This window comes from Oncorhynchus mykiss, chromosome 9 (assembly GCF_057628025.1).
Source record: "Oncorhynchus mykiss isolate SJ-2025 chromosome 9, ASM5762802v1, whole genome shotgun sequence".
In the NCBI taxonomy this organism is placed as follows: Eukaryota; Metazoa; Chordata; class Actinopteri; order Salmoniformes; family Salmonidae; genus Oncorhynchus; species Oncorhynchus mykiss.
In genome coordinates, this window is record NC_143030.1 from 45,015,987 (window position 1) to 45,040,476 (window position 24,490).

General features: G+C 45.6%; 1 protein-coding gene across 1 annotated transcript; it reads right to left on the reverse strand.

The window, feature by feature from the left end:
• Positions 1-3,523: 3,523 nt before the first annotated feature.
• Positions 3,524-24,430, reverse strand: LOC110531170 (transketolase). Its single transcript, XM_036987976.2, has 14 exons — positions 23,163-24,430; positions 21,109-21,226; positions 19,549-19,662; positions 18,722-18,819; positions 11,541-11,732; positions 11,305-11,423; positions 10,382-10,578; positions 10,057-10,221; positions 9,124-9,280; positions 8,378-8,508; positions 8,054-8,137; positions 7,799-7,892; positions 5,292-5,414; positions 3,524-4,071 (listed from the first exon to the last, which is right to left on the reverse strand). Exons 1-14 carry the CDS (start codon positions 23,267-23,269, stop codon positions 3,884-3,886), a joined length of 1,887 nt encoding a protein of 628 aa, XP_036843871.2. The 5' UTR covers positions 23,270-24,430; the 3' UTR covers positions 3,524-3,883.
• Between the last annotated feature and the right edge of the window lie 60 nt (positions 24,431-24,490).

Genomic DNA, 24,490 nt, shown 5'->3' on the forward strand with positions numbered 1-24,490 from the left:
TGCCATCATACAAACTGTGGCAGCAGACTTTGTGAAAATGAATATGTGTCACTCTCATAACTTTTGGCCACGACTGTAAGGAAGCAGCGGTTTCTGATGACAAACTGCGCGTGCAACTTTTCATGACGCGGAAGGAAAGTTGGTGTATAGATGATGGTGGGAAGAGGATGGCAGGAGTAGAGGGAAATGTGGCGGAAACAGAAGGCGAAGGGCACGAGCTGGAACTGGAAATGGCAGATATGAGGGGGAGTGACAGCATGAACTATAACAGGCCACACATACAGTGCCTTGCGAAAGTATTCAGCCCCCTTGAACTTTGCGACCTTTTGCCACATTTCAGGCTTCAAACATAAAGATATAAAACTGTATTTTTTTGTGAAGAATCAACAACAAGTGGAACACAATCATGAAGTGGAACGACATTTATTGGATATTTAAAACTTTTTTAACAAATCAAAAACTGAAAAATTGGGCATGCAAAATTATTCAGCCCCTTTACTTTCAGTGCAGCAAACTCTCTCCAGATGTTCAGTGAGGATCTCTGAATGATCCAATGTTGACCTAAATGACTAATGATGATAAATACAATCTACCTGTGTGTAATTAAGTCTCCGTATAAATGCACCTGCACTCTGATAGTCTCAGAGGTCCGTTAAAAGCGCAGAGAGCATCATGAAGAACAAGGAACACACCAGGCAGGTCCGAGATACTGTTGTGAAGAAGTTTAAAGCCGGATTTGGATACAAAAATATTTCCCAAGCTTTAAACATCCCAAGGAGCACTGTGCAAGCGATAATATTGAAATGGAAGGAGTGTCAGACCACTGCAAATCTACCAAGACCTGGCCGTCCCTCTAAACTTTCAGTTCATACAAGGAGAAGACTGATCAGAGATGCAGCCAAGAGGCCCATGATCACTCTGGATGAACTGCAGAGATCTACAGCTGAGGTGGGAGACTCTGTCCATAGGACAACAATCAGTCGTATATTGCACAAATCTGGCCTTTATGGAAGAGTGGCAAGAAGAAAGCCATTTCTTAAAGATATCCATAAAAAGTGCCGTTTAAAGTTTGCCACAAGCCACCTGGGAGACACACCAAACATGTGGAAGAAGGTGCTCTGGTCAGATGAAACCAAAATTGAACTTTTTGGCAACAATGCAAAACGTTATGTTTGGCGTAAAAGCAACACAGCTGAACACACCATCCCCACTGTCAAACATGGTGGTGGCAGCATCATGGTTTGGGCCTGCTTTTCTTCAGCAGGGACAGGGAAGATGGTTAAAATTGATGGGAAGATGGATGGAGCCAAATACAGGACCATTCTGGAAGAAAACCTGATGGAGTCTGCAAAAGACCTGAGACTGGGACGGAGATTTGTCTTCCAACAAGACAATGATCCAAAACATAAAGCAAAATCTACAATGGAATGGTTCAAAAATAAACATATCCAGGTGTTAGAATGACCAAGTCAAAGTCCAGACCTGAATCCAATCGAGAATCTGTGGAAAGAACTGAAAACTGCTGTTCACAAATGCTCTCCATCCAACCTCACTGAGCTCGAGCTGTTTTGCAAGGAGGAATGGGAAAAAATGTCAGTCTCTCGATGTGCAAAACTGATAGAGACATACCCCAAGCGACTTACAGCTGTGATCGCAGCAAAAGGTGGCGCTACAAAGTATTAACGTAAGGGGGCTGAATAATTTTGCACGCCCAATTTTTCAGTTTTTGATTTGTTAAAAAAAGTTTGAAGTATCCAATAAATGTCGTTCCACTTCATGATTGTGTCCCACTTGTTGTTGATTCTTCACAAAAAAATACAATTTTATATCTTTATGTTTGAAGCCTGAAATGTGGCAAAAGGTCGAAAAGTTCAAGGGGGCCGAATACTTTCGCAAGGCACTGTATATACAGCCTTTTACTTTTATTTTGTTAAAGGTTAAATGTACTCGTACCTAGTACTCGAATAAGATAAGGGGGGTGATGGATGGTCCAATTTAAAAAATATACTGACATAAAGCAGCTTGTTTAGTTACAATACGCATAAGTTATAGATTCTTTTTTTATTGTTCCTCTTCGTGTATTCTATTTCACGACATCCCTTCAAAAAAAAACAAGTATTCATTTTACACTGCTCAAAAGATGGAAATGTCTCTGTGTTTGAGGCGGTCTGTGGTGGACATTTGTGTGCAGTAGGCTGGTTGTGTGTGTGTGTTTGGGGGTTACTAGCGGTGGAAGATGTGGGCAGACCTGCCTGGGGAACAGTTACAGTAGGGAAGGATGCCATGGTAGAGTGCTCTGATGTTCCTTGACAGAGCCAGCGAACTAGCTGTTCACTCAAGGGTGTGGAAATACATGAACAGGGAGGGTCAGAGGCATATTTGGGGTAGGGGTAGCACTGTGGGGCAATTTGTTGGCAGGCTGGAAGATTGGGGGTGGGTGTCAGCTGATGGGCAGGAGTGGGGGTATTTCAGAGGGGGTCTGTCGCCATCTCTTGCAGCCGTGGTTAGGACTGGGAGGTGTTGATAATGTACAGCAGACAGACGCTCTGACTACCAGGACACCCCCATCCCCCCCCGACTGCCACTATCACAGCTGCTCCGACTCACAGGGGTCAAAGGTCAGTTACAGCAGATGTTCCCAAACTTTTTCACAGACCCCTCTTCCAGCATTTGGGAACATCTTGCGCCCCACGTCTATTTCTACGGCCTAAAAAAACTAGTTTAAAAATGTTAGCTGACGTGGGCTAGTTGATCTGGACATTTCTGACAATGCAATGACTGACATGACGAGAGGATTCTACTAGTGCATTCCATTATTACAACTTTCAAGAGTAAATTGAAACCCGGACTGAGTTCATAATTTTTTTTTAAAAAGTATCATTTTTGGGAACCACTGAGTTACAGTATCACATGCACTAACCTATGGAGGAAACCCACCCTAGGCTTAAATACAGTGATTACCATGGAATATCACCTCCTGTTAAACTACAGTGTCTCTCACCAAGGGACAGAGATTAGCCTGCTTCAGCGTCTCAAAATGCGTTAGCCTATATTCTCCCGCTCAGATGTCTTCAGGCTAGAGGGAAAGCAGCCGTATATGCAGTTTGTATCAGATTCCTGTGGTGGGTTTCTGTGCAATCACTAGTCTACCGTCTCTCATCTTGATGGATGACCCCGATGTTTAAAGAGCATCTCTGTCTGCACACAATGCAGTGGTCTTGAATCTTTCAATAGGCTTTTCAATTATTGAACACACATGAAATATGCACAGCACATGGTGGTTATGTGCTTGTATGTTCAGCTCTCAATGCAGACAGGGCCCTATGGTCCAAACTCTTAGCAGTCACACTGCACCAGAATGAATCAGGTGTGGCTCAAGTCGATGTGTGTGTTGCCATGTAGGCTATGCTCTGTAGGTGTGTGTGTGTGTGTGTGTGTGTGTGTGTGTGTGTGAATGTCGGTATTTGATTATGGACATGACATCCTGCAAGAACAAGACATGAAAAAAAACAGACAAGGGATGTGAAGAAACCATTCCTTTATTGGTGTGAAGTCCCCGTCAGGAGGGGCTAAAAACAGTGCTCTACACCAGACCCATGTCCACACACTCACGCGGGGTGTGTCCAATGTGGATTTTTTGGGGGGGGGACAAAAATTACTCAAAAAAACATTCACTGCTTACTTAGACGACAGCAGTACTCATTACTTTCTCTGGGGTGGAGTGGGGGTACTGAACTTAAAAGGGGTCAAGGTTCAAAACCACATTGACAGTTATTATTATTTGATTCATACTTCTTATTCTCAGAGAGGGAGAGCGGGTGTGGCCAGAAGTGCTTCCCTGTTGAGGTTTCCATGACAATGGTGCCGTGGCAGCGGTAGTGGTCTACTTGGCGTTGGCGGAGCTGCTGAGCATCTTGCGGACGGCCTGCACGATGGCGTCGCGGTCGATGCCGAAGATCTTGAGGAGCTCAGTGGGTTTGCCGCTGCGGGGAACGTGGGCCACGGCCATACGGTGCACATTGAAGCCCGTCTCATTTACCACAGCTGAACACACGGCCTCTCCCAGGCCCCCTAAATAATTACAACCACATGTCAGTCAATCACATTTCTATGGTAGCCATTTTTATAACAACATTTGTCACAAAGTGTAAGACTAGGGAGCACTAGTGTGTTAAGTGCTAAGACTACATCTTACATCCTTCTCAAACTGAGTGGTCTGTCTTTGTGCAGTGAAACCCTGCTTTGCTGTACAGCATGTACAGTAGCTGGCCAGTCAGTCCAATCTATACATCGATTTTGTCTTCCAATCCACTGACCCTGTATCACTGACACCTCAACAGCCCACTGAGCAGCTCTGGCACCTGAGCCTCCCCGACAGGCCTTGCCACCACCCACTCATTGACTGACAATCAGGCCGGGGTGGCGAAGGGGGGCCGGGGGGTGAGAGAGGGCGTTCTACCACTTTACTGTAGTAGCCATCTGCACTATGGGGGTTCTTGAGGTCTGGGTCTCTCCATACAGCCCCGCTAACTCCCCAAACACAGCCTCCCCTTCCTCTCCCTCACACATGGTCCTCCCACCCCCTGTGGCTCTGAGTGGACGCCCACCCCCGTCCCCCCACCTCGCCCTTGCATGCTCACCTGTCACAATACACTATTCATGCTCATGTATAGATGGGGGTGGGGATTGGTAGTCAGTTAAGAACTGACTTGCCTAGTTAGGGTTTGGTCTGCACCGGCCAAACCCGGACAACGCTGGGCCTCCCAATCACGGCCAGTTGTGATACAGCCTGGAATCGAACCAGGGTGTGTGTAGATGCTGTGATGCAGTGCTTTAGACCGCTGCACCACTCTGGAGGTTGGGGGGGTTAGTTAATGTTAAGATGCTGACTGTGGCTGTGCTCATTCCTTTCTTTGTTTAGTTCCATCAACGGACTGTATAAATCCCAAGGGACAAATAAGGCAACTGTGCCAAAATAAAACCACACATACACACTTTTGGACTTGTGCCCCCCCCCCCCCCCTTCCTGTTTTCTAGGTCAGTGAAAGCCCAAAGGCCAGAGCAGAGCTGAAGTGGAAAAACACTGAGGGATGCTAGTCTCTCCTCTTCCACATGCTCAAATACTGCAGCCATGTCACTTCTCAATATCAGAGCGCGTTAACCACAAATCAGAGGAATGCCTGGCAACTCCATAATGTTATATCTGTTACTACATACCTCAGAGGCACTCCGCCACTGGAATTAAATAACCGGCGTTCAGAAGGCAGCCTGTGTGCGCGCAGAGTACCCACCCTCGTAGTAGTGGTCCTCCACTGTGATGATGCGTCCCCTGGTGGCCTTGGCGTGCTCGACGATGGTCTTGGAGTCCAGAGGCTTGATGGTGAAAGGGTCAATCACTCGAATGTTGATCCTCTCTGACAAAACACAAGATCATGCAATGAGCCACAGAAAAGGACTAATAGGACTCAGTCAATGTGAAATCATAATTCCTCTTAACCAATACAAGAGAGAGAGTAGAGAGATATCCCGACATTTGTCAATGCCGGAGCACTCTGATTCAGATGTTGGGGTGTAAATGCGTATTAAAATAGTGCCAATACAGTTGGCATATACTCCAGATCAGGGATGAGTGACTTTCACGGGGGTGGGGGACATAAAAAAAAATCAGAACTCATGAGGGGCCGCAGTTGCTTGCAGGTCTGCATACCCACATCCATTTTACTGACCCCGCTCTTGACAGTGGAGAGAATTATTTTTATGTTTTAGAGTTAATTTTGTGCAAAATCTCCACATTTTGCCATAGGGTGTACAGAAAATGTTGCCGTTTTAAAGCAAGTTTGCTGCAATTCTACACATTTTGCCATAGGGTGGAGAGAAATATTTGCAATTTTTTAGATTATATTTGAGTGAGTCTAACAAAATCAAATGGTAATTTGACCATGATAACAAGTTTAGATAGATAAAAAAGTATTCAGGCCACTTGACTTATTCCACATTTTGTTACGTTACAGCCGTATTCTAAAATGGATTAAATAAATAAAAAAAACTCATCAATTTACCACACAATACCCCATAATGACAAAGCGAAAACAGGTTTAGAAATGTTTGCAAATGTATAAAAATAAAAAAACACCTTATTTTCACAAATATTCAGACCCTTTGCTATGATACTCGAAATTGAGCTCATTGATCATCGTGCATGTCAGAGCAAAAACCAAGCCATGAGGTCAAAGGAATTGTCCGTAGAGCTCCGAGACAGGATTGTGTCAAGGCACAGATCTGGGGAAGGGTACCAAACAATTCCTGCAGCATTGAAGGTCCCCAAGAACACAGTGGCCTCCATCTTTTTTAAATGGAAGAAGTTTGGAACCACCAAGACTTCTTAGAGCTTTGCCGCCCAGCCAAACTGAGCAATCGGGGGAGAAGGGCCTTGGTCAGGGAGGTGACCAAGAACCCAGTGGTCACTCTGACAGAGATCCAGAGTTCTTCTGTGGAGATGGAGAACCTTCCAGAAGGACAACCATCTCTGTAGCATTCCATCAATCGGGCCTTTATGGTACAGTGGCCAGACAGAAGCCACTCCTCAGTAAAAGGCGCATGACAGCCTGCTTGGAGTTTGCCAAAAGGTACCTAAAGAAATCTCAGACCATGAGAAACCAAGATTGAAATATTTTGACCTGAATGCCAAGCATTACGTCTGGAGGAAACCTGGCACCATCTCTACTGTGATGCATGGTGGTGGCAGCATCATGCTGTGGGGATGTTTTTCAGTGGCAGGGACTGGTAGACTAGTCAGGGTCAAGGCAAAGATGAACGGAGCAAAGTACAGAGAGATCCTTGCTCCAGAGAGCTCAGGACCTCAGACTGGGGCGAAGGATCACCTTCCAACAGGACAAAGACCCTAAGCACACAGCCAGGACAACGCAGGAGTGGCTTCGGGACAATACTCTGAATGTACTTGAGTGGCCCAGCCAGAGCCCGGACTTGAACCTGGTCAAACAAGCGTTTCGCTACACCCGCACTAACATCTGCTAAACACGCGTATGTGACGATAACATTTGATTTTGATTTGACATGTCTGGAAAGACCTGAAGATAGCTGTGCAGCAACACTCCCCATCCAACCTGACACAGCTTGAGAGGATCTGCAGAGAAGAATGGGAGAAACTCCCCAAATACAGGTGTGTCAAGCTTGTAGCGTCATACCCAAGAAGACTCGAGGCTGTAATCACTGCCAAAGGTGCTTCAACAAAGTACTGAGTAAAGGGTCTGAATACTTATGTAAATGTGATATTTCAGTTTTAAATTTGCAAAAAATGATGTGGTATTATGTGTAGATTGATGAGGGGAAAAAAACTAGCGTCTGAATACTTATGTAAAAAAGTTTTGTAATATGCATTTGCAAAAAATGATAAAAACCTGTTTTTGCTTTGTCATTATGGGTATTGTGTGTAGAATAAGGCTATAACGTAACAAAATTTGGAAAAAGTCAAGGGGTCTGAATACTTTCTGAATGCACTGTATATATACACAGTATATATCTCCATCTGAGAGCCTTCAAAAAGGGCCGCCAGTTGCCCATCCCTGCTCCAGATCACGATGAACGGTCCAATGCCTTAATGGGACCAATCTCACAACAAAGTGTCAGCATGTTTGTGTGTGTGCGTGCATATGTCACTCAGAAGACGTTGATGCCATCAGCGCCTTGGTAAAGAGCACATTTACTGACAGCAAATGTAGAATATAGACCGAGTTACTGTGACGGATCTATGTAACTTTTCAAAATTCCGGTTCTGTACCCTTCTTTAGCATTTCAGCAGCTGCCAGTGCCTCATGAAGGGTCACGCCCGCTCCGATCACCGTCACATGATCATCGCTGGTCTTGTACACAACCTGGTGGACAAGGGATGGAGGTTTCTATTATCTAGGCATGTTTCTATTATCTAGGCATGTTTCAATTCAAATAATGTCGCAAGCATGTAAGTACTCTAAGACAGTTGTAAGTCTTTAAAGGGGCAGTGCAGTAAAAAAAATAACATAATTGGTCTCCATACCTTCGCCTGTCCCACATGAAAGTCCTCGTTGCTGTTGTAAAGAACAGTGTTCTCTGGGCGACTGGTTCTGATGAAACACACACCCTGGAGCACAGATGAAACGTGTCAAATCGGCCTCTGGACTTTCATTACCTTGTCATTTATCAGACCGCTTTATTAAAACAGAGTCACACTCAGCAGCTGTGTGAACACAATATATTTGGTTCATTTAACCTTCATTTCACTAGGCAGTTAAGAAATTCTTATTGACAATGACGGCCTACCACCATATTGCAGAGTGGGCGCAAAGCAAGAGGCAGATGTGATAGAGAGGGTTCTGAGTACCTTCGTGTTGGCGGCCAGCTCCACAGCTTTCTCAGTGGACACGCCGTCGCTAGGGTAGAAAATGGTTGCCGTGGGAATGGCTCTGAACATGGCAATGTCTTCGAGGCCCATCTGAGAAGGACCATCCTCTCCTAGAACACACACACACACGCACGTACACACACACACACACGCGCGCGCGCGCAAGTCAGACAGAACAACACTTGGCGTGTTTGGGGCTGCTGAAAGTGAAAGCTACAGGGCAGGCATGCGTTCAGTGGGGCGAGTCGGCGTGGGCATGCAATGTACCTGAGGAACCAAAAGGAAGCCTGGCCGCCCCGCCACCACCACTTCCGTGACACAGAGAGAGAGGGGGGGAGGGAGGGAACGAGTGCTGGCCGGTGCCACACTGATACATTAATAGATGGAAGGAAGATGTGAAGAAACAAAAGCAAAGTTCAGGATTCAGGAAATAATACAGGATTATACGACGCGAGGTCAACAACGAGGGAACGATTCAACCCACTGCAGGATTGTTACCAAAATGTTTGGTCGAAACCAACTGAAGCCAAAGGCCCTCTCCACCTAAACAGTTTTAGGGGAAGCACTGTGTGACAGTAAGCCAAGTCTTCTGCAGTGGGCTGAATCAGTCCCAGAGGAACAAGTGCTGAGAGCTACGTCAGGGTCACAGTGAGGAAGTCACAGGGGTCACTACACAGACAGTTCACTAGGGGGGGGGGTGGTCAAAGGTCAGTGGGCGGACTGACCGATGGACACGCCGCAGTGGGAGCCACACAGGTTGATGTTGCTCTCGGAGATGGCGGCCATGCGAAGCTGGTCGTAGGCACGCGTGAAGAAGGTGGCGAAGGTGCTGGCGAACACCACGTTGCGGTCCCGCGTGGCACAGCCCACCGCAATGCTCACCTGACAGAGGAGGAGAGGGAGGAAAGCGGTGTTCATGATTACAAAGACCAGATAGAAGCCTGAGCAACTTGTGTTCTCACAGTCTGCCCAAAGTGCCTCAAGTCAATCTTTAGACACATAAGAAGGGAGCCAGCATCTTTCAATTCATACGGGGGGGAAATGTTCTGTTTGTCCCATTTCATTTCCTGTTAGCCCTGAGAAATCCCATTCTGTTCCCCATGAGGCCTTGCTAAGGGAATGGGGCCTGTGTGAGACATGGTCAGTGAGAGCTTTTACTCACGAAAATACAATGCATTGGTGGTTTAAACAAATGTACATTAGGTACAGCAAAGCAAAGTTTCGTCAGCTAGCATAGAGCATTATCGTTGTCAGGAACAAACAACAGGATACTCAGAAATCCAGCAAAGCATTAAAATGTTCCAATCCCTTAATAATATTTGATGTGACAGCACGGCCAGGGTAAAGAATTCATCTAAATAACATCTGATCTATATTTTACTTCTCTATTGTGTGGGAGTCACAACGAGTCACAGGCCACAATACAGCCACATTACACCTGCCAGTGATGCCTCTGAAGGAACTGCCACTGGAATCATGCTGAGACATTACGAATTAATAGGTCTCTTAGCCAACCAGGTAGATGGATCCAGGCCCTAGAAGTGTGGGTGTGGCACTCTGAATGTCAGAGGTGAATAATTCACACGCGGGTGAAAAGAAGCAGAAGAGGACATTTTTTTCGGGTCAGATATGTGGCATTGGGTGTCGGCTAAGCTTACCATGTTCTGCTCGGCAATGTAGCACTCGACGTAGCGTTCGGGGTGCTCGTTCTTAAAGAGCTCAGAGAAGGTGGAGTTCTTGGTGTCGCCATCCAGAGCCACCACATGCTCGTTGTAGCGGCCTAGCTTAGCCAGAGCCATGCCATAGGCCTTCCGCGTGGCAATCTGGAGCCAAACACAACCAATGGGTTAGTTCATTTTTATTTTAAACAGGTCAGTGTAGCCGTCCATCACCGTAAGTTCAGATAGTGCCCGTGCCTTGTTCCAGGACTTAAAGAGTCTCTCTCTCTCTCAAACGCTCTTGCTCCCTCTCAAGTACACGCACCTTCTCTCCGAGTTTGTAGCTGGGTGCGCTGGGCATGCGAACGTTGCGCAGGCTGACGGGCGGGGCGTCCTCAGTGGGCGTAGCGGGGTACAGGCGCTTATTACTGTTCATGATGCGCGCCTGGATGTCCTTCAGCACCCCCTCAGCCATCTCCTTAGGCAGGGGCTTCCCATGCCAGCCCATCTTGTCCTCCGCAGCTATAACACACACAGAGAATACGGCTTTAGTATGTATATAAGCAGTGCATCGATTGGTGGGCAATCTGCTCATTTTATATATCCGTTTGATGATACCAGCACCGAATGATCGTAAATGACGTATTCCTCAACGCCCCCTCCCCCCACCCCCCCCCTCTCATCACAAAGCCTTACACATGAGTGGCCATCAAAAGACAATTCCATAGGTCAGGGCTCCACATCAAAAGCCCGACTGACAACAACCAGACAAAGGCCAGTGATCTGAGTGTGTCCTACACATGCAGAGGGATTAACAGGCTGCTGCAGCTACATCTCTAAAGCACTGCCCAGATTACCACAGGTTTAGGTGCCCCTCAGAGGAGACAGGGAGGGCTTATTCAGGTCCATCAGACATAACTTTATGTCTTTTAAGGGACAGGCACAGATTATGCCTTTTTGATTTTAGGATTAGCTGGGTTTGATAGTAGGTATTGATTACAAAGCAGCAGCCGAGCACCACAGATATTTTGGAATGTGGATGGGTAGAGGGGAGTCTGTCAGTGTCCCAATCAAGCAGTGTTAGTATATTTCAGGAAAAGGTAGTGCTGCTATAGCAGGGTTTCCATCTCACCCCCCCGGTATAGTATTAGGGTTTGGTTAGTCTCTGGGTGAACCCGTCTGTACTAGTACCTATAGGGGCGCATGGGATTCAGTTTCTGAGCTGTATTACTGTTGGGGAGTGTGTACCTGGGATTCCCTTCCCCTTGATGGTTTTGGCTACGATGGCGGTGGGCTGGTGACGGGGTTGGCTCAGAACCTTAGTCAGCTCGTCCACACTGTGCCCGTCCACAATGATGGCATTCCACCTACAAACACATACACACACCAGGGAAAAATTGGTGGGAGTCATTTACATTCTCAGGCCCACTTTCACGGTCTCTAGGCCACACATGTTCTAGGACAGACTTTCTCCCAGCACTCACCCGAAGGCTTCGCAGCGTTTCTGGTACTTCTCCACATGGTGCTGCAGGGGAGCCGGGTCACTCTGTCCCAGACGGTTGATGTCCAGGATGGCCACCAGGTTGTCCAGCTGGTAGTAAGAGGCGAAAGCCATGGCCTCCCACACCGAGCCCTCAGACATCTCCCCATCACCCAGCAGGCAGTACACACTGTAGCTACGGAGAGACAGACAGACAGACAGAATTAGACGCAAGATCACAGCAGTAAAGCTTTTGTAATAAATAAACACTAATAAACATGTAGAGTAATATGACTAATCCACAATTTTCAATTGATTACCACTTGACTAAGGGATGAAATGCATCACAAAAAGGTGCAGAACTATAACACTTTCCCTTAACATCTCCTCCCCTTCCGGCAGAAATTTGTCCACACAACCCCCATCCTTCATCTTCGAAATGAGGCCGCCCCTCAACCGCCCTCCCCGAATAAAGAGCGAACAGGAACAGTTGAAACCCTCTCGGAGCTCCCATCACCCTGCATGGTTAACAGGGCCTGACAGCTTTCCAGTCAAATAGACACATTCTCATTAAAGCGAGAAGATCGGCCGAGACACGACGCATTACGGCACGCATTCCGAACCGGACAGCATTCCGGAGCCCAGAGAGGGAGCCACAGACACCTGGACCAGATACCGTTTAACATCCTCCCTCCCGGTTACTCTCAGTTAGTCTCGCCTCAGGGGAGCTGCAGCACCTCTCACGACTCACAGACAGACAGAAAGCCCTTCCCTGCACCAACACACTGGCTACCTCTGAGCTGCAATGCAATTTAAATCAACACAATCTAATAGGCTTACATGATGGTACACTAAACATGACCAAAAGTATGTGGACACTTGCTCGTTGAACATCTATTTCCAAAATCATGGGCATTAATATGGAGTTGGTCCCGTCATTTGCTACTATAAACAGACTCCACTCTACAAGGAAGGAACTGATGTTGGGCAACTAGGCCTGGCTTGTAGTCGGCATTCCAATTCATCCCAAAGGTGTTCGATGGGGTTGAGGTCAGGACTCAATGCATGCCAGTCAAGTTCTTCCACAGTGATCTTGACAAACCATTTCTGTATGGACCTCGCTTTGTGCATGGGTGCATTGTCATGCTGAAACAGGAAAGGGACTTCCCCAAACAGTTGCCACAAATTTGGAAGCACAGCATCGTCTAGTGTATGCTGTAGCGTTAAGATTTACCTTCACTGGAACGAAGGGGCCTAGCCTGAACCATGAAAAACAGCCTCAGACCATTATTCCACATCCACCAAACTTTACAGTTGACAATATGCATTTGGGCAGGAAGCGTTCTCCTGATGTCTGCCAAACCCAGATTTATCAGTTGGACTGTCAGATGGTGAAGCGTGATTCATCACTCCAGAGAACACGTTTCCTCTGTTCCAGAGTCCAATGGCGGCGAGCTTCACACCACTCAAGCCCACGCTTGGATTTGCGCATGGTGATCTTAGGCTTGTGTGCAGCTGCTCAGCCATGGAAACCCATTTCATGAAGCTCCTATCAGTTATTGTGCTGACATTGCTTCCAGAGGCAGTTGGGAACTCGGTATTGAGCGTTGCAACCGAGGACAGATGATTCTTACGCGCTATGTGCTTCAGCACTCGAGGGTCCTGTTCTGTGAGCTTGTGTGACCTATCACTTTGCGGCTGAGCATTTCAGCCGAATCACTAATTTGAAGAGGTGTCCACATACTTTTGTTTATATAGTGTATATGATACAATAGCAGTGTGTTGACTGACTGGTTGTTATAACATATGAGTTGATGATAATGGTGATTATGTAGCTCGTTAATTACATGGACAAAAGTAGATATCAACATATGAATGGATAAATGACTACTCTATTGTTTTGGAGGAATGACACTGTTGGAAGAGAGCTATTTACACAAAGTCAAAAGCTTTTCACAGATTAACGTTTTGCCATCCCTAATAAAATCGCTGGCTGTCAAAGGCTATGCCAACAGGGCATTAGGTCGGGGCACTCTTAAGACAACCGTCACACACACACACACACACACACACACACACACAATGGTAACCCAACTGAGGTAACCCTTCAAATGTGCATAACGGCGTGTGTGTGTGTGTAGGTATGCACTTAAGACAACACACACACACAGGAGAGTGTATCCTACACATTCTGAGGGATTACTGAGCTTCTGCAGCTCTAAACTCTAAAGCACTGCCTGGATTAGTTAGGAGTTTGGGTGCCCCTCGTAGCACAGAGATCGAGACCTTGTTCAAACACACAAAGCCTTTGAAAGACAATAGATAATAATCATATGTAAAATACACCTTCATGCGTGTAACAGGATAACTACGCAGTCTAACCTTTAATTTAACCTTCTATTTAGACAGGTTATGGATCAACCCATATTGTATTTTACCATAATGCATTGGTTTGAGGCGAGCAGTCTAGTCTAAAGCTGATCTCTTCAGACAGAGAGATCTCTCCCTCTCTCATATAATGCCACAGCATTGCCCCAGGGAGAGTACAAGGTGAGAGTATTAGAGGGGTGAGAACAGAACACATCAAACTGACAGCTCACAGTCCAAACCTGTACCGAGCGCCCTCAGGGCGTTCTGTCAAACATAGACCCAACAACAGGGAAACGTTGTCTCCACGCACACCCTTGTGAACCTGCGCCAAATTGTTTTACGTTGCACTTTGATCAGCTAAGCATGGATAATCATATTCAAACGCCATTTGCTGAATCAATTAAACAGTGAGGGTTTAAAGCTGTAATGTGGCATTTTGACTCACTAATCCTCACCCTCCCGCTAAGTGTATTTGACACATTCAGTCATTTGAGTCATGGATCACTCCCTTTATCCGTGACACTGGCCTAAGCATGTAGGGCTGTATGTTTTGGGGCCACAGACCATAAGAGGAAGAGTTTGTAACAAAAGCAGTCATACATTACAGACAAGTCAGAGTTAAGGCTGGATGAGAGCACGCTCTCTTGTTGTTGTTGATTTCATTAGGATCCCCGTTAGCCGATGCCAATGGCCACAGCTAGTCATACTGGGGTCCGACACATAATAACAAATACATTACAGACTAAATACTTTACAATTGACATACATTAACATGTAGTGTGTGTGTGTTTGCATCTATCAGTTACACATACGTAAGTAGGTCACATGGGGGAGGCGTTGTGCCGTGAGGTGTTGCTTTATTTGTTTAAAAAAAAAAACAGGTTTGCTGTTCACTTGCGCTATATTAGATGTAAGGGAGTTCCATGCACTCATGGCTCTGTATAATACTGTATGTTTCCTTGGATTTGTTATGGACCCGGGGGCTGTGAAAAGACCCCTGGTGGCATGTCTGGTGGGTTACGTGTGTGTGTCAGTGCTGTGTGTAAGTTAACTATGCAAACAATTCTCTTAGCCAAGAGACTGGCATGCATAGTATTGATATTAGCCCTTTGATTACAATGAAGAGCAAAACGTGCCACTCTATTCTGGGCCAGCTGCAGCCTAACTAGGTCATTCTTTGCAGCACATGACCAGATGACTGGACAGTAATCAAGACTTGCCTTGTGGAGTGTGGTGCAGAGCATCACGGACAGATCTCTCCCAATCTTTACAACCATCGAGTCAAGATGTTTAGAACCTGACCGTTTTACAACCAAAGTAATTTAGTCTCCTCAATTTGCTCAACAGCCACAGGTCTAGAACTTCGGGAATGATTTGTATCAGATACAATGCAATTAGTTTTAGAGATGTTCTGGACCGGTTTATTACTGGCCACCCATTCTAAAACTGACTGCAACTCTTTGTTTACGGTTGCAGTGACTTTACTAGCTGTGGTTGCTGACGCATGCGTATAGGGTTGAATCATCAGCATACATGGACAAACAGGCTTTGTTAATTGCCAGTGGCAGGTCATTGATAAAAATAGAAAAGAGTAGAGGGCCAAGAGAGCTGCCCTGCGATACACCACACTTTAAATGTTTAACATCAGAGAAGCATCCAATAAAGAAAACTATGTGTTCTATTAGATAGATAGCTCTGATTCCACAATATGGGAGAGGTTTTTCAACAACAAGGTTCTGGTCAATAATATCAAAGACGTTACTGAAATCTAACAGCACAGCTCCCACAATATTTATTTCAACCAATCCATCAGTCATTTGTGTCAGTGCAGTACATGTTGCGTGCCCTTCTCTATAAGCATGCTGAAAGTCTTATTAATTTGTTTACAGAAAAATAGCATTGTATTTGGTCAAACACATTTTTTCCCCAACAGTTTGCTTAAGCAAGCTGATAGGTTGGCTGTTAGAAACAGTAAAGGCCGCTTTACCATTCTTGACTTTGGCTTCCCTCCAGGCCTGAGGACAAACTCTTTCCTCTAGGCTCAGATGAAAGATATGACATATAGGAGTGGCTATAGAGTCAGCTACCATTCTCAGTAGTTTTCCATCTAATTTGTCAATGCCAGGAGGTTTGCCATTGTTGATCGATAACAATAAATGTTTCCACCTCTCCCACACTAACTTTACAAGATTCAAACGTACAATGTTTTTTTCATTATTCGTTTAATGCATGAGAACGATGGCTCACTGCTTGTTGTTGGCATTTCCAGCCTAAGTTTGCCCACTTTGGCAATTAAATCATCCTTAAAATAATTGACAATCACTGCATCACAGTGCTAGCTGTGCCACCAGAGACTCTGGGTTCGAGCACAGGCTCTGTTGCAGCCGGCCGCGACCGGGAGGTCCATGGGGCGGCGCACAATTGGCCTAGCGTCGTCCGGGTTAGGGAGGGTTTGGCTGGCAGGGATATCCTGGTCTCATCGGGCACTAGCGACTCCTGTGGCGGGCCGTGTGCAGTGCATGCTGACCAGGTCGCTAGGTGTACGGTGTTTTCTCCGACACATTGGTGCGGCTGGCTTCCGGGTTGGATGCGCACTGTGTTAAAAAGCAGTGTGGCTTGGTTGGGTTGTGTTTCTGAAGGACGCATGGCTCTCGACCTTCACCTCTCCCGAGCCCGTACGGGAGTTGTAGCGATGAGACAAGACAGTAACTGCTAACAACTGGATACCACGAAATTGGGGAGAAAAAGGGGGTAAAAAATATATATATAAAAATATATATAAAAAAAATATTGACAATATCAAATGGATTTGTGATGAATACGCCATCTGATTCGATGAAAAATGTAGTTGAATTTGTATTTAAGCCCTAATTTAATTTAAAGTACAACTTATTTTCCAAAATTCTTTAAATCATTGATCTTGGCTTCATAATACAGTTTCTTCTTTTTGTTAAGTTTAGTCGCAAAATATCTAAATTTGCAGTAAGTCAGACTTATTAGCCACTCCTTTTTCCCCATCTCTTTCAACCATACAGTTGTTCAATTCCTCATCAATCCATGGAGCCTTAACAGTTCTAACAGTCAGTTTCTTAACAGGTGCATGTTTATCAATAATTATAAGAAGCTATGTCATAAATTCGTCAAGTGCAGTGTCTAGATGCATTGTTTACATCATCCACATAAGAGTCACGGCAAAATGTTTTGTATGATCTCATACACTATTTTAGGCCCAGCTTTAGGAACCTTGGCTTTCCTGGATGTAGCCACAATATTGCGATCACTACATCCAATGGGTACAGCTTCAGAACAAAGTTCTACAGTATTAGTAAAATGGGATCAATACATGATATTTGATAGTTCCTGTAGTGTTTGTAAACACCCTGGTAGGTTGATTAATAACCTAAAACAGATTACAGGCACTGGTTAAAGTGAGAAGCTTCCTCTTGAGCGGACAGCTTGATGAAAACCAGTCAATATTCAGGTCCCCAAGAAAAGAGACCTCTCTGTTTACATCAAATACACCATCTAGCATTTCACATACATTATCTAGATACAAGAAGAGGTTTTAGAGGAGGCAGGTGAACCTGCAACACAACACATCAATAACACTTGACATGAGATCTTCTATAAGCATTACAGGGATATGGCCCTGAGTATATACAGCAACACCTCGCCATAGGCATTCCCGTCTCTTCAGTAGATGTTATATCCTTGTATTGCAACTGCCGTATCAAAGGAATTATCTAAGTGAGTCTCGGAAATGTCTAATATATGAATGTTATCTGACGTTAGCAAGTTGTTGAATTCATGACCCTTATTTTTTTAAGGCTATTATATTAATATGGGCTATTTTCAGGTCTTTCTTGGGTAGCTTGTCAGAGATAGACATAATATGGAAAACAACTAACAAAGGAAGGGTTAGTAGTGAGAGAGATAAGGGAGTGAGAAGAGCAAAAGAGGGAGAAAGAGGGAGGCTCTCTCGCAGCCCTGATTATTAGAGCAGAAGAATTGACTGAACAAAATGCAGAGAAAGCGCATCCAACCCACCCCGTGTGTACATTCTACGGCAGGCTGCTCTGTTACAGTCCAAAAATGAAACCAGAGAATAGCAATAACAACAAAAATCCTATTAAAAAAACGTTTTTCAAAAGTCTATCCCTAACCCCAAAGTACAGCTCAGCTGCCCTCTACTGTTCTAGCCTTTTTCTATGGATTCAGATATAAAAGGGGAATCTGCTTTTGTCATATACAGAGAGTGGAGCCTGGAACGCTGTCTATGGCTGTCTGCCCAGTGTTCACGTGGCTGTTCTGGAACTCGCCGCGCACAATAAAGAAGCTGGCTTCCAAACCATGTTCAGCCGTGAAACGGCCAGCCTCTCTCTCCACACCCCCACACCCTTGCATCTACTCTCTATAGGGGCGGTGAAATGTCAAATGTCAGATTGTCACGTTGTTCGCAGAGAGTGTGCACCATGAGTATAGGTGTGTTTGTTGTGTCCATGCATGCCTTTTGTCTATGAACGGGACGGCTTTCTGCCTATGTGCGGGCGAGTATCACAGTACACCTTCATTGTAGGGCGCATCAGACTTATTTAATTGCACATATTTCCTTGTGCTTTACTTCCCTTTGTCTATGCTATGTATCTGATTATTTGTGTGTTGGTCTGTCTGTCGCTGTGTGTTCTTGTATAGCCAGACAACGTATGACCGCGCAACTACAGAATGACCTTAGAGGGGTGTCGAGCATGTCACTGAGTCCTATGCAGAAGTCCATATTATGTGCAGACGTGTATATGTGGGAGAATGGTCTCTCACCTGGCCTTGTCAAAGTATTTCCCAGTGTAGGCCATCCCGCAGGCAGCCCCCAGACCCTGTCCAAGAGAGCCGGTGGCCACATCCACAAACTGCTGCTTCTGTTGACACACACACACACAAATGTTAGACATCACAGCACATAATAAACATGCATTACACCAACAAACACACATTACACATTAAACAAAGTCATCAAACATTACATCAACTACGCTGTTAAATTGCACCGACATAAACTAATCCGACACAAAGACTACCTACTCAGTCATAACACACCCACATTCAGGTCTCATTACCGTCAAAATCACACACTGTCCACAAAACACACACTTCCTCTCAAACATACACACACTTCCTAAACATACACATTCATTCAGTGGTCATATTAACAGCTCAACAGGGTAAATCAATGTGTAAGCATTAGATGGAGAGATACCGAATCTTAATTGAGGGAATCAGTGGCTTACTCATGCATGTGTGAACAGGGCATGGCATTACTAGGAAGCTACTGTGCGTGCACACAAAAGGGGCCTTGGACTGTATAGACTGTATGTTGTGTGCTCAGACTTCCTCTCTTCGACAAGGGAATACCAGTGCTCTGAAAAAGGGAAAAGTAAGAGTTTCGGAGGATAAATTTGACTGTTTAACAAATAAGTTTAAAAAAAATGTCATGGGTGAACAGGTCTATGAGCAAGAAAGGGCTAAAGATAAGCCAGGCTTTTAAAAAGGCTAACTCTCATTGTGTTAGTGGAGCGTAGAGGTTATTTGTGGGACAAACAAGGTCGGGTCGTGTGGATCGACAGGTCACTTCCTGCTCCTATTCTCACCGGCACAGGGTGTCCCTCCAGGATGGAGTCGACCTTACGGAGGTTGAGCAGTTCGCTCTCCTTCAGGTAGCCTGTCTCGGCCCACATCGCGTAAAGCACCGGGGCTGCATGGCCCTGGAGGAGACAGAGAAAGAGAGGGAGGGACAGAGTTAGAGAGTTAGAGAGTTAGAGAGAGATAGATAGAGAGATAGAGAGTTAGAGAGTTAGAGAGAGAGAGAGAGAGAGGGAGGGACAGAGTTAGAGAGTTAGAGAGTTAGAGAGAGAGAGAGAGAGAGAGAGAGAGAGAGAGAGAGAGGGAGGGACAGAGTTAGAGAGAGATAGATAGAGAGAGAGAGAGTTAGAGAGAGAGAGACAGAGAAAGAGAGGGAGGGACAGAGTTAGAGAGTTAGAGAGAGAGAGAGAGAGAGAGAGAGAGAGAGAGAGAGAGAGAGAGAGAGAGAGAGAGAGAGAGAGAGAGAGAGAGAGAGAGAGAGAGAGAGAGAGAGAAAGAGAGAGAGAGAGAGAGAGAGAGAGAGAGAAAGAGAGAGAGAGAGAGAGAGAGAGAAAGAAAGAGAGAGAAAGAGAGAGAAAGAGAGTTAGAGAGTTAGAGAGTTAGAGAGTTAGAGAGTTAGAGAGAAAGAGAGAGAGAAAGAGAGAAAGAGAGAAAGAGAGAAAGAGAGTTAGAGAGAGAGAAAGAGAGAGAAAGAGAGAGAAAGAGAGAGAAAGAGAGTTAGAGAGTTAGAGAGTTAGAGAGTTAGAGAGTTAGAGAGAGAGAACAGTCTCGCAGATACAAGTTACGACTTTGTTACCGTCGCACAGAGACATGACCTCATGCAGACAGAACACACACAAAGGGCCCTAGTTAATGTAAAACAGACTTCAACTATTCACTACAACCATCTTTTACAGCCGAGCTGTTATTCCCCATGTTAGACTCTCAAATACAGTATCACACTTGGTGCCTGGACCACGTTCATTTCTTGGATTGAGAAACTCATCCCAAATGTTCTTCCTTCCACACCTCCAAAATGAATGACATTCCAGTAGTCCCAGTAGGAGTACATTCCCGCCTCCCGGTCGGTCTCCTAAAGGGCCCAGGTCCCTGCACCAGATTACATGCTTACTCTACAAATTGGGCCTTTAAAAACTCTCAAATCATATGGCTGGCTCTTCCCAGCACAGACTGGACAATGCAATTGAACTGGTGAAAAATCCTATGAACATACAGCTTTCCATCAATTCATCAGGTTGATTTTTGGAAATGGAATGAGTTTGATACAGAGCCCTTGAGCTGGCTAAGGGTTCTAACCACTCTGCCAATCTACTCTGACAAACTTGATAAAACAGAGTCTGATGGCCATACTTTATCACAGACTCAATAACATCGAATTTAGACAGGTTGAGCACAGAGGCATTAAGGTTAAATCACTTCGAATGAATACGGGAAAGTGTACCTTTGGAAGCCTTCAGACTGTGCATGTACACGTTTCACCACTATCTTGGCCTGGGATACCTGTGTTTCCCCAGAGGGAGGTTAAGGGGTTAGGGATGTCTAAAGGGGGGGGGGGGGGGGAGTGGTACCTTGGAGAGGACGAAGCGGTCGCTGTTGATGTTCCGGGGTTCCTCAGGGCGGTACTTCATGGTGTGGAAGAAGAGCACAGACATGATCTCTGCCACACTGCAGCATGATGTGGGGTGACTGGAGGCCAGAGAAGACAGGACAAGCGGTCAGACCAGGGGCTCTGACTGACACATGCACGCACAAATAAAACACACACACACCTCCACGTGCTCAGCTCACACTGAAGTGTATAGCTGGAAAGTGTCACACACACACACACACACACACTAAATTACCTACAATCAGTTTTGACTACTATGTCGCCCTCCAATATTTCCACTAGACACACGCATGCAGACACATTGACAGTCAGAGCCGAGACTTCGCAACACTGTTTGGAGGATCAGAGGAAACAAAGGCCTCTTCGGCTGCATTTGATCACCTCGACTTAAACTCTGATATTCATTCTTCATTGAGTGCCGGAGTTAAGCCTATATTAGCCTGTGTACCAACTGTAACCGTCATCTCGTAATAAAGCGTCGACACTCATTCACGAAAATCGATCCACTATTTTCCGGTAACATAAGGCAGACCCTCTTCAACACATTCAGTCACCCAACAATTACAACAGTTGTATTACAGCTGACAGCAAAAAAACACTTATTTTTGTTTTGTCGCCAAAACTCCGTGCTCGAAGCAAAATGCAAAAAAAAAGACAATATAAAAACGTAATTTGAAAGCATCTATAACTTATGAGATTCCAAACAGAGCATGGCCATTTAGAACACTTCACCAGAGGACAGGTGCCAGGTACCCACCAGAATTATGATTTTTAATCAACCTGAAACGGAAAGGTGGTTAAAAACAGACAATCAATAAAATAAATATGTATTCAAGTAAAATCATCAACTAAAAGACAAATAAATTAACCCCCCCCCCCCCCCAAAAAAAACTAGTATAATTCTGCCTTGGCCTTATTTGTCGATGTGGAATTAGAAATATTTACTAAAAAAGGTTGTGTCCCTGGTTATAATGCCTCCAATAGCATATTTTATGTGAGTTGTTTACTGCACTGTAATAAACAGACCTAAGGAAATAAGAACATCGAATGAATTAATGTCTCAAAATATAAATAACATGTGTTCTAACAACATTTACCGCTATCTGGCATTTCTCTTAACCCGAATATCGTGTGCCCCAAAAATATACAAAGGACAAGCCTGAAAAATAATTATAGAAAGGGAGGGCATTGGCTGAAGATTGCCCAGGACGCGGTGGACCGACGAGCATCAAAATCAGCCCGTCACCAATCGTTTCGCTCTGCGAAGAGGATGGGAGGTGAAGGCTGCATTTATGCAGGCGCGTTGGAGCGCCAGGCACGAACGCAGTCCCTTTAGTTGCGGCGGACGAACCCCACGTCGCCACCACGTGTAACGACCCATTCATTATTGAATCACATTTTCGCTCACATCTTACATAACCAGAAAAAAATATGAATTCAAAGACTTAAAAAAAGGCCTGCACATTCGCTACTGCACATTCTTAAACAATGCACCTGCAACGAGTAGTCCATTTTTTTTAACCTTTATTTAACTAGGCAGGTCAGTTAAGAACAAATTCTTATTTACAATGTCGGCCTACCCCGGCCAATTGTGAGGCTGGGCCAATTGTGCGCCGCCCTATGGGCCTCCCAATCACGGCCGGATGTGATACAGCCTGGAATCGAACCAGGGACATGCGTAATGGCCATGGCTCGGACATCGCACTGAGATGCAGTGCCTTAGACCGCTGCGCCTCTCGGGATCCCTATTACAACATAATAAGGCATAACACAATGGCTGCATATTTTATCTACATCTATATGTAACCCAATTTCATCCATGTCAAATATTAATGCCAAATGGACAGCTAAAATTAAAGAACATTCGCCTTTTCTGGAGCGATGCGTAATATACGCGCACAATGTCCGAGCCGTGGTCATTACGCATGTAAACCTATCACTTAGCCTGCATGGACACCTCATTTCGCACATTTATTTTTCTTTTTGAAGCATGAATTAAAACATGGTGCTTACCCACTGCCTGCCGCAGTAGTAGCCTTGATAGAATTGATCCGGAGCCGGTTGGCGATGTTCCTAAGCGTCTGCAGGGTCTGCTGGTCGGGTTTGTGATAGTCCTCCATCTGTGCGCACTTCTGTCAAAAATACACTTTAACGAAGCAAAATACTGTCCGGGATAAAAAACACGAACAACGTCGGGGTAAAGACTAGGAAAATCGCCTTGAAGTTGTGCGGGGGGATAGAGTCGGAGAGAATTACAGAGAGTGGGGTGTTGGTAAAACCTATGAAAATGGCTAATCTAGAGCTAAAAGGAGAGAGAGACCGCACACGGGCTCAACGACCACAGAGTGCGTGTGTGTGTGGCAGTGCACAAAGTAGGCTACACATGGGCGAAATGGTGGAGGTGGAGTTGCCAAGGCCAAGTGCAATGGACTTACTGTCACGCCTCCCGTCCCCACACCGCGTCAACCAACACTGTCGCTCGTACTCCAGGGCCAAACAACAGGGGTGGCGTCGGCATAATGCGCTGTCGTAGGCTACTCTCTGCTACTTCTGTCAAAGATCAGGGAAAAGTGCAAGATTGCGATTGCATATACTGTAGGTAGTTAGCTATATGAGGCATTTCGTCTCCATTGGTACATTAGTACAGGGGTTCCCAAACTTTTTCACTCGTGCCCCCCACTCAGCATTGGGGAACATCTCGCACATGCACTGTGGGATGTTGAGGATGGATGGGGGAAGAGTTCAGAAATGACACTGTCCTAACTAACCTAGGCTAATGATACTCTATGGTCTCAGTTTTGACCTGACTCACTCAAACATACTACACTGCACAACTGCACCCACCATAACAAAATCGGCCAACTCTCACCACATATGTCCATGCTCGCTCACTTCAGTCTTTTCGCTATGTAAAAATGGGGCAGAATGTGAACAAAAGTGGCACCATGATTTGATTGAGGCGTCACTGCAGACCCGGGTTCAATCACAGGCTGTGTCACAACCGTCTGTGACCGGGAGTCCCATAGGGCGGTGCACAATTGGCCTAGCATCATCCGGGTTAGGGGAGTGTTTGGCCGGGGTGGGGAGCTTTACTTGGCTCATTGCGCTCTAGCGACTCCTTGTGGGGGGCCGGGCACCTGCAGGCTGAATACCAAAGTCAGTTGAGCGGTGTTTCCTCTGACACCTCGGTGCGGCTGGCTTCTGGGTTAAGCGGGGCGGGTGTTAAGATTAGCGGTTTGGAGGGTCATGTTTCGGAGAACGCATTACTTCACCTCCCAAGCCTGTTGGGGAGTTGCAGTGATGAGACAAGATCGAAATTGGGGAGAAAAAGGGGGTCAAAA

What these genes read in the sequence shown, in the direction of transcription:
- LOC110531170 (XM_036987976.2), bottom strand. Translation starts at nt 23,269, where the DNA reads ATGGAGGACTATCACAAACCCGACCAGCAGACCCTGCAGACGCTTAGG. An exon ending in GCTACAAACTCGGAGAGAAG is followed by an intron (nt 10,222 to 10,381) that starts GTGCGTGTACTT and finishes GTTTGGCTCCAG; the next exon opens with ATTGCCACGCGGAAGGCCTA. An exon ending in GGAGGACCACTACTACGAGG is followed by an intron (nt 4,072 to 5,291) that starts GTGGGTACTCTG and finishes GTAATTATTTAG; the next exon opens with GGGGCCTGGGAGAGGCCGTG.